We start from the raw sequence: 10,914 nt of genomic DNA on the forward strand, positions 1-10,914 counted from the left end.
GTCCCTTTGATAAGTTTGTGTTCCAGAACTATGTTTCTTTTCTCACCCTACTCTTCCTGTTTAGGTTATACTTACATGATTCTAATGACCCCTAGGTCTGGGCTAGAGCTATGGAACTATCTCCTAAGCCTTAGACCTTAATACGACAATGTGGATATTACTCAAGTACCATAAGTGCAACATCTCAAATAAGAATTTCCCTCTCCTCTCACTTATCCCTGCAAAGTCTGTTTTTCCTATTGAATTCCCTCTCTCAGTGAAAGGCTTCCATCTACCCAGTTTCTCCAAGGAGTCAGCCTTGACTTTTCACTCTGGGGAGACACTAAGTGGGGAGATAGATGTCAGGCACTAACTAAGTCAGTATATATAGTCTTTAGAGTGAGTTGTGCCCTTTATTGCTGAACTGGGAAAATAGAACCTAAATTTTATGTAATTGCTGGTGTTCCTGACTCATCTGAACGTCTTCAAAATAAAAGTTGATATTTTTTATTGTTTGTTTTACTCCCTTTTAGAAACTACATTTTAGCACTGAAACTAGAAAACTATTTGCGGAATTAAATCTTAGCATTTAAATCTAAATACCGGCCTTCTTTAATCTCTGGAGAATAAAGAATTGATTATGAAAATATGAACTGTAACTTTTTTTTTATCTTGATCAGCACTGAAGAAATTTCATTAGATTGTATATTATTTATATTTTTCACAATTCATGCATACATATTTTTGGTGAAATTTGATCAGTAAGGGACCTGAATTTTCTTGTTAAATAATTCTGTGGGGTTTTTTCCACCAGCAAACGGTGCAAGAATGTTTCCACAGATAGCTGCTTATAAGTATTATTTTTTAGTAAAGGATCATAAGCTATTTATAGAGTGTTAAGATTTATAAAATGTTAAGGTTTAACTTGATTAAAATGCTACTTTTTTTTCAGTTTGATTTGGGAAGGTACTGATATTTCTAACAAATCTTAAAATTTTAAATTTACTTGAAAACAAAGACATGTAAACTCTATCACTTTATATACTCTAAAATTAGCCTTTTAATAAACTAGGGGTTGTCAATTAGTCTTTTTAAAAGATTATTTAAATAATAATAAAATAATGACAATTTAAATACCGCCTTGACATTCAGATACAACTGACTGTCAGTAATCTGGTTGCCTTGTACCCTGTAATTTTGATTATGAATCATTCCTTCCTTAAGGACATTTTGCTGCTCTGATTTTAGATATATCTTCATTCATGATCGACTTTAGCCATTTGAATTATTGTGTATTTTATGCCTAGATATAAAGTGTTTCTCACTGAATAAATATTGACTATTACCCATAGGAGGGGGAAAAATCTTTTTTGATTTAGAAGTACTTATTTGATTGAAATTTTATCCAGCAGTGTCTTGAAAAATATGATTTGAAAAATGATATTTGGAAAGAAAACTGACCCTGGAGTCAGCCATAGGTTTAAATCCTAGTTCAGTTATTTATCAGTTTGATATCTGTTAAGTTACTTGCTCTCCTTGAGCCTCCTGAAAATGGGGCTATTACTTGCCTTGCAAGGTAGTTTTGAGAATTAACACTACTGTGTGTAAAGCATGTAGCGCAGTCCTTGACATCTAGTAGGTGCTTAATAAATGTAAACTGGAATTGACTATGTTTCAGTTCAGATATAGACTAATATTTTAATATTAAAGCAATTTATAGTTAGTCTAAACGTTTAAAGCAGTCTCCAAGTAGCCAACTGCTATGGTACATTACCATGTGTGCCAGATAAAGAATGTTAATTTAATTTACTTTTAAATACATATTGCCAATCAGGCTGTTGAATTGACAGGATATGTTTTTGAATTATAGATTGGTTGGGGAAAAAAAATAGAGAAGACCATTTTTTAAAACAGACTTAGAAGTTACCCATTAATGTTTAAGTAACTTTTTTACAATACAGATCTGTACTGTCCCAACAGTAGCCATTAATTACATGTAGCCATTTAAATGTAAAGGAAAAGTCATTCAAATTAAAATTAAATGAAAAAAATCTAAGTTCCTCAAGTGTGCTAGCCACCTTTCAAGTGCTCAATAGCCACATACAGGTAGGGTTATTAGATTGGACAGTACATTTATATAACGTTGGTATTATCACAGAAAGCTCTATTGGACAGTCCTGATGTAGAAACTGGAAAAGGATAGAATGGTTTTTAAAAGTGAGTGCTTAATGAGAATAGTCATTCTTAGGATAACTTTATCCTCTTTAACTTAGCAAAGTTAATCATAGAATTCTTTACCCTTAATGTATAAAAACTGCAACTTACAAAGTACTGGCTAAGCGTCAGACTCAGTCTAAATGCTTTACATTCATTATCTCATCCTTGTAAAAGGAATTCTATAACGCAAGTACCCTTGTCTGTCTTTATTTTATGGCTGGAAAAATTGAGATTTAGAGATTAAATAAGTTTCCCAGAATCACAGCTAGTAAGTGGCCAGGATTTGAACCCAAGTCTCTCAGACTCTACTGCTCCCATTCTTAAGGCTTTACTCTTGACCACTACAGCCTCTACCATGTATTGCTTTTCTCCTGTGCTGTCCCCAAAATAATACTAGTAATCACTTTTGAATAGCTGTTACATTCCAGCAACTTCAGCTGTGTTTCTCATCCTTATAGGAACCCTAAGAACCTTGTTAGGTATATATTCATCTCATTTTATAGATGAGAGAACTGAGACTCAGAGGAGTTAAATGACTTGGCAAAGATACTAAAGCTTGTGACCCAAGATTGTCTGGCTACCGTGCCTGTTCTGTTTGTTATGTATGCCAAGTTGCTTTTATATAAATGAAAATGTACATTATTTCTTCTAGATCAGCCTGATGCCAGCCCACTTATACAGACAAACATGAAGCCCTGGTTGTTAATTTTTATTTATATGAACTGACTTAATCAGACCAAAAATTCTCTTTAATCTTGAGGGCGGGGGGGGGGGGCTCAGCCCCTCCCTGGGACTGGTTCTTTGGTAATGGCTGCAGAATCAGCCCAGATGTTTGCAGAGGAAATAGGATGCTTGGCTGTGACTCTGGGAAGCAAGGGGGGGGGGGGGGGGGGGAAGGATAAATTGAAGCAGACTTTAGGTTACTGATTTCCCCTGAGGTTGCCTTGACTAATGTTATAATATTTTCTTTTTCAATATAACCAATATAAATGTGATTCTTAGGATTTACAAATGCATTGATATTTTATTTTGAAAGTTTTTGGTCTTCAAAGAAGTTTCATCAGTTGTTTAACCTTTTTCATTATTATTACTCTTAATCTATTTTAAAAGAATAATTATTTGTGGACTTGTTTGTTTTAGGAGGCAGTTCCCATGTTATACTCAGCAGATACTTACGGAGCATTGTAATGAAGTGTGGTTCTGTAAATTCTCTAACGATGGCACTAAACTAGCAACAGGATCAAAAGATACGACAGTTATCATATGGCAAGTTGATCCGGTATGTACTCCAGTATGAGTGTTTAGATTGCAAAAAGTAGTTTTTAATCTAATTGATTGAGTACATATTTTTAAAGTATGTGTATATAAGTAGCATTCTTTTCCAAGAGCATTTTTTGTCATCTTTGTCATGTCTTATCTCTTTCTATGTTGTTTAGGTAATATATACAGATTAATATTTTCAAAATTGTTGAGCGTTATGTGCTAGGATCGTACTTAGTCTGTGCGTGCATTATCTAGTTTTATCCTCTGAATAACGCTGTGAGATTCTAATATCTCCTGTTTTCCGATGAGGAAACCAAGATAAAAGTTAAATGCCCAGGCCCTCACAGCTTATAAATGGCAGAGTTAGACTTAAATCCAGGAATACTTTTACTCCAGACCTACTGCTCTTAATGTCTCTGCCAGTTTATCTTTGTTAATACTTGATTTACAGATTAATACAATGTCCATTCTGTCACAGGTTAGAAAAGACTTGTTACCATTTTGCCTTCTGAAACCCTTCATTATCTTCTGTAATTTGTGGAACCTCTGTCAAACACCCCCCCATCTCTTTCCCCCCACAGTGATACATACGAAAAGTGTTGTATTCTGGATTTAAAATTCTAAGTTCTCTCTAAAATTAGATTTGTCTTTGTTTATAACCAGGTGACCTACAGATTTGTAGAAATAAGTGTTTCCATTTCTTTCAGCCAATTAAACATTTATCGAGCAATCAGGGAAGTACATGACTTCAAATAGGTTAGGGAGATGTATTTGGTATAGGAGTCATTCACCTAAAATGAGAAATTATAAATAATCTTATTTTAAAATTTAGAATTAGAATATGATATTAGCCCACAATAAAGTTTTGAAGTCCTATGTTGAAAAACTAGAGAAAGGGAGCCATAAAAGGAAATATTTTAAAAAGAAGAGAATCAAATTTGAGAGCATACATCAATTCTTGTGTACCTGCACTATGCTATGAATGAAGAAAGGTAAATAAGATCTACCCTTTGCCTTAAATCAGGCATTCTTTCCCTTTTATTGTCCCATGTACTCCTCTGGCAGTCTGAACCCTGTGGACCCCCTCCTCAGAATAATGTTTTTAAATGCATAAACCAAAACACGTAGGAAGCCCAAGTATATATTATATATTAATTACAAAGGAAACCCAATTATATTGAAATATACTTATCAAAATAGTACAGATACAGTATAGTAATAATGCTGCTTTTTTATTAACATATTAAGTAACAGATTCTAGAAGCAGATCTGATAGCTATAAGAATTTTGAAGTAGTGACAAGCATAAATAATATTTTGAGATATCTGCAACTATAATATGATGTGAAGATATTTGAGATTTCCATTATTAACAGTCACCTAATATGACCTAATATAATACTTGATACTACCTTGCTTGTTAACTGTCTGCATTCAAGATTGAAGGAAATACTGAACTTCAGTCTGTCGTTAGTGAAAATAAAGGTGTGCATTTTCAAGTACAAGGACTGCTGCTTCTACCCCTGGATGACTCCTTTAGATCTCAGGTTAAGAACCTCTGTGAAAGGAATGCACAGTTAGAAAGGGAAATTAAATACTTTGAAATAAGAATCATACAATATATGTAAAGTATTGTGAAAGCACCAAGTAGCTTCACAGGTTAGGAGTACCTCATTTGAGGCTTGCTGTGCATAGCACAGGTGGAGACAGGAAAAGGAAGAGAGGGACCTTCCCTTCCTTTCTCCCCACCCGCAAGTAAGAGAATAGGATGACTAAGGCAAAGCATGGGAAAAATGACTAGAAAAATAGGTTGGGATCCAGTCATAGCCTTTGAATACTATTATGAGGAGCATTTTTGTTCAGTAGTTATTTGCAAGATGTCTGAAAAGAAAGCAACAATATCAAAACTTTTTTTATTATGTTTTTTCTTCTAGCAGCAGTGTGTAAGAGTCCCTTTTGTTTAGCAAGTATTTATTGAGCACCTGCTGTGTGCCAGGCCTTTTGATAGAGAGAAGTCACACTGGGCTCCTGATAATACAGTGTACTGGAACTGGAAAGCAAGGGAAAGTTAAGACAAGTTAAGTCTTGGGTAAAGGAGAAGTAAATAATTATTTAGGCAAAACCAGTTACACCTGGTCCTTGTGTGAAAGATAATGTGGCTGGACATTTGGGCAAAGAGATTTTGTAGACTAGGAGATGAGGTTAAGGAAGTAAGTAGCAACCAGATCGAGGAGGATCTTGCACACTAAGGAGTTCAGACTTTTATGCCAGTGTTTCCCAAAGTGTTCCTGTGAGAATACTGCTTAAGCAAGATGTTAATAGGTGTTATATGTAAAGGGCTTTTATGGCCAGATTAGCTTGGGAAATGCAGAGTTAATGCTTACATTCATAGACTTTGATATCATGATATTTTATTCTGTCAAATACTATTTGAAAAACTTCTTAAGAAAATTGGTGCTCTTTTGGAATATGTGTTTTGTGTGTGTACTTTTAATGGATAGAAAAAAGAATATAGAGAACCTTAAGATTTCAATTGATGTGATTCCAATGCCTAGTTTCCTTTAACAGGTTTTCTTACCTTTCCCGCAAAAAGGAATTTTACCCATTCCCCTGCCCAAAATCCAAGCAAAGTTAAGTGGTGCCATGAACACAGTATTACCACTTGGAATATCTTACTATAGAGATATTGTACTTCGGAAGATACGATATTAATATTCTCATTTGTTTTCAACTTCTTCTTTTGCAGCGGTCCCCAACCTTTTTGGCACCAGGGACCGGTTTCGTGGAAGACAGTTTTTCCACGGGGTGGGGGCGGGGGGGAGGATGGTTCAGGCAGTGATGCGAGCGATGGGGAGTGACGGGGAGCGACAGGGAGCGACGGGGAGCAGCAGGTGACGCTTCACTGGCTCGCCCGCCGCTTGCCTCCTGCTGTGCGGCCCGGTTCCTAACAGGCTGCAGGCTGGTGTCGTTCCGGGGGTTGGGGACCCCTGTTTTACAGGGTTGTATTTTTTAATTAATGTGCATGAAACAGTTAGTTTTGGGTATTTTTTTTTATTGGAGTATAATCGCTTTACCATGTTGTGTTAGTTTCTCCTGTACAACGAAGTGAATCAGCTATATGTATACATATATCCCCTTCCTCTTGGACCTCCCTCCCATCCCCTCCCCCCATCCCACCCATCTAGGTCATCACGGAGCACCAAGCTGAGCTCCCTGTGCTATATACTGCAGGTTCCTGCTAGCTATCTGTTCTACACATGGTAGTGTATTTATGTCAAACATAATCTCCCAATTCATCCCACCCTCGCCTTCCCCACTGTGTCCACACGTCCATTCTCTACGTCTGCGTCTCTCTTCCTGCCCTGGAAATAGGTTCGTCTGTACTATTTTTCTAGATTTCACATATATGTGTTAATATACAATATTCGTTTTTCTCTTTTTGACTTACTTCACCTCGTATGACAGACTCTAGGTCCAGCCACATTTCTACAAATGATCCAATTTCAGTCCTTTTTATGGCTGAGTAATATTCCATTGTATTATATGTACCACATCTTTATCCATTCGTCTGTCGATGGACATTTAGTTTTTGAGTTAAATACTTCTGTAGCAGTAGTAGTTTGTCATTAGAAGCAAATCTTTGTGTAGATCTAAAGCACCACTATGAATCAAAGTTTGTTCCTAGAAGATCTTGAACTAGTCCAAAAGACTTGACTTGCTTATTAAATTATGCAAGCCACTTTGACCTAATGATACTGTGATCAAATACTCCATACCTATTGTCATCTTCCCCAAGAAGAATCAGAAGTAATTACATTGTGAACTGTTGAATTTTGTCAAACAGTTTCCCAGTCTTGTTTTAGCAGGCCAGTTCCAGACCCATTTCTAACTGCTTGTGGGTCATCACCATTGGAATTTCCCCCAGGCTAAAAACTGGTCTCCATAAGTCTTTAGCCAAATTCCTGCTTCCTCTATTCACTGTCCGTATCCATCCTTATCCCCTAAAACAGAAATTTAGAGGTTGTCTTTGAACATTTCTTGTCTCATCCTGTCATTTCAGTTTTACGTCCCATGTATATTTTGATCTGACCTCTTTCAGTCCTGACCATGTTAGTTTAGGGCCTCATTTTTTTTGTCTTAACTATATGGCTGCTGTGCTGGCTCATTAGGGGTGTCCTTATCCTGTGTCTCTTCGTTCTGATTCATCTTCCACACTGTTGTATGAGTTCTGTTCCTAAAACCAAGTATATTATATATTCCCAAGCTTAAAAATCATAAGTGGCTCTTCACTCACAGGATAAAATTTAACCCTTTAGCCTAAAATAATGGTGTCAGGTTTTCCAGTCTTGTCACTTGCCACTTCAGTGTTTGCACTATATATAGTTCATCCTGTAAAGCTTCAGAGTCGGGCACCTCAGGTTCAAATCCCTGGTGGTACCTGGTATCAACAAAGGCAAGTTTGTAACCTATCTGAACCTTCAGTTCCTTCCCTGAAATACAAGGGAGGAGGATTAATACTTAACCTTTTAGATTTATGAGGTTTAAATGAGATATTGTTTGTGGATAGTGCTATTACTGATCAGCACTAAATAAGTAATAGTTCTGCTGGTGGGAATGTAAAACGGTTCAAACACTTGGAAAACAGTTTGGCAGCTCCTCAAAATGTTTAGCACAGAGTTGGCATATGACCCAGCAATTCTACTCCTACATATAGACCCAAGAGAAATAAAGACAGGTCTGCACAAAAACTCATACATAGTTGTAGCAACATTATTCATAATAGCCAAAAAATAGAAACAATCCAGATGTTGCAAAATACGGTGTAGTCGTAAAATGGAATATTATTCAGCAACTAAAAGGCATAAAATACTGTTATATTCCACAACATGGATGAACCCTGAAAACATCATGCTAAGTGAAAGAAGCCAATTACAAAAGACTTAGATGTTGTATGATTTCATTTATATGGAATGTCCAGAACAGGCAAATCCATAGAGTAAGTCAGGTTGCCAGCGCTGGAGGGAGGGAGAATGGGGAATAACTGCTAATGAGTATGGGGGTTCTTTTTGGGGTGGTGAAAATGTTCTCAAGTTAGATAGTAGTGATGGTTGCACAATCTGTGAGTATACTAAAAGCCAACTGAATCATATACTTTAAAAAGGGTGACTTTTATGGTAAGTTTTATCTCACTAAAACTGTCTTAAAAAGGTGGGGGTTAGCTTCTATTATACCTGTTTTCAGTTTCCTTGAAAGTCTCATAAGGACAAGTTCTGTGTCATCTTTATTTCCGTCTAGCACACAATGCCCTTGTGTGTAGTAGACGTTTAACAGATACTGCAGCATGAACGAGTCTTTATGAAGCAAGCTGTTAGAGCTTCAGTTGGGGGGGAAATTGGTGAAATCTGTGGGAATGTCCTCAGATTAAATTATATTATCAGAGTTCATCTTTGCAGCTGTTTAAGTTCTTGTGCCCAAAAACCAGGGACTTTAGGAATTGGAGTTAACTAAGTTGTCTTGTTTTCCCTCCTAGGATACACACCTGCTAAAACTGCTTAAAACTTTAGAAGGACATGCTTACGGTGTTTCTTATATTGCATGGAGTCCAGATGACAACTATCTTGTTGCTTGTGGCCCGGATGACTGCTCTGAGCTTTGGCTTTGGAATGTACAAGTGAGCAAATTTCATCCTTGGTTTAGTCTTTAAAGTATAGTCATACTGCATGTATTCATTATAACTTTATTCATGATCTGTAGACCAGCATCATTCAACCTAAATTACCATGATGTATCTCTTGTAAAAGATAATTCGTCAAATGGAACCCAGGTGTCCAGATTTATACTAAATTTAAATATTTTGTTGAGCATAGTAGCATTTTTGAAAGAATGATCAGCAGGTATTTTTAGGGATGTTGTACTTTGTAGTGTATAATTTGTACTATTTACTGTAGTACTTTGTACCTCAAAAAAAACTTTACAGTTGTTTTACAGTTGCACAGTGGTACACGAAACTTAACCTTTCAAGTGTGAAAATATCAACATTATACCAGGTTTTCCATTCTGATGGCAATTGCACCATCTCCTTGCCTATATTTAATGTTCCAATCTCGTTTAGTAAATTTAAATTATGTTTCCAGTACTTATTATTAAGGGTTTTATTACAGTTTCTAAATGAAAACTTGAACACTTTATCTAGGGTCCCATTTTAGAAAAACTCAGCACTAAGTTCACTCCATTATCTACAGACTCTATTTGGAAACCTTGTAGTTATCATTTAGAATTATTTTTGGGCTTCCCTGGTGGCGCAGTGGTTGAGAGTCCGCCTGCCGATGCGGGGGACACGGGTTCGTGCCCCGGTCTGGGAAGATCCCACATGCCACAGAGCGGCTGGGCCTGTGAGCCATGGCCGCTGAGCCTGCACATATGGAGCCTGTGCTCCGCAACAGGAGAGGCCACAACAGTGAGAGGCCCACGTACCGCAAAAAAATATAGATAGATAGATAGATAGATATAAAATTATTTTTTAAACTTCTGTAAGGTGACTGGTTAGGTGATTTTGCGGGAGGGGGGTTGTTTTGGGGGTTTTGGGGGGGTTTTTGTTTTTTTTAATAACGTTTCTTTTCTTGTTTTTTTTTTGGTTTTTTTTTTTTTTTTGCCGCGCTGCGCGGCATGCGGGATCTCAGTTCCCCGACCAGGGATCGAACCCCTGCCCCCTGCAGTGGAAGCACTGAATCTTAACCACTGGACCACCAGGGAAGTCCCGTTCTTTGGTTTTTTAACGTCTAGGCAGGTGAATAGTTCAGGCTGTGGGTTTGGGTGTAGAAGTGTAAGTTGATGGGATATGGTTTTGAGTTTGAGGACCTATAAGTAAGTTGATTTTTACCAAGAGAGTGAAGATAGAGCTCCATAGAAATGACTCAGTAAGATGGTATAGAGGACAGATGAATACTAAGATGTACCTGAAGATGATGTGCCATAAATCTAATTCTACAGTAAGATTTCTATTTCAACCCAGCTTTTTATTAAGAAAATTTCCAAACACTGAGGTTGAAAGATGAGTACAGTGATGACAGTGATGACCTGTATGCCAGCCACCCTAGATTCAACAGATGTTACTAACATTTTGTCACATATTGTGTGTACATACCTACATGCATGCATACAAATGTACGTGCTTATATATATATATATATCCATACCCAAAACATCTGGAAGTAAATTAAGATGATATTTTACTCCTTAATACTTAAGCACGTATCTCCTAAAAAATAACATTCTCCTACATAATCAAATGCCATTATCTTTTCTAAGAACATTAACTTTAATTCTCTCATGTCTAATATTCATTTCATAATTTAAAAATCCTCAGTTGTTCCCAAAATGTCTTTATGCCATTTTTATCAAACTGCTGTTGAATCAGTGTTGTATTTCTTTTTTTTTTTTTTTTTTTTTTTTTGTG

At 36.6% G+C, this 10,914-nt stretch overlaps 1 protein-coding gene across 2 annotated transcripts in view; it reads left to right on the forward strand.

Moving 5' to 3' along the window:
• Nucleotides 1–10,914, forward strand: part of WDR26 (WD repeat domain 26) — a 44,474-nt gene that overhangs the window by 14,779 nt on the left and 18,781 nt on the right. For both annotated transcript variants that reach the window (XM_007454476.1, XM_007454477.1), the window contains exons 7-8: nucleotides 3,337–3,475; nucleotides 8,989–9,129. In XM_007454476.1, the coding sequence (XP_007454538.1) occupies nucleotides 3,337–3,475; nucleotides 8,989–9,129 (280 nt within the window). The remainder of the gene's footprint in view (nucleotides 1–3,336; nucleotides 3,476–8,988; nucleotides 9,130–10,914) is intronic.

The sequence above is a fragment of the Lipotes vexillifer genome, unplaced genomic scaffold, assembly GCF_000442215.2.
Source record: "Lipotes vexillifer unplaced genomic scaffold, Lipotes_vexillifer_v1.1 scaffold634, whole genome shotgun sequence".
Taxonomy (NCBI): domain Eukaryota; kingdom Metazoa; phylum Chordata; class Mammalia; order Artiodactyla; family Lipotidae; genus Lipotes; species Lipotes vexillifer.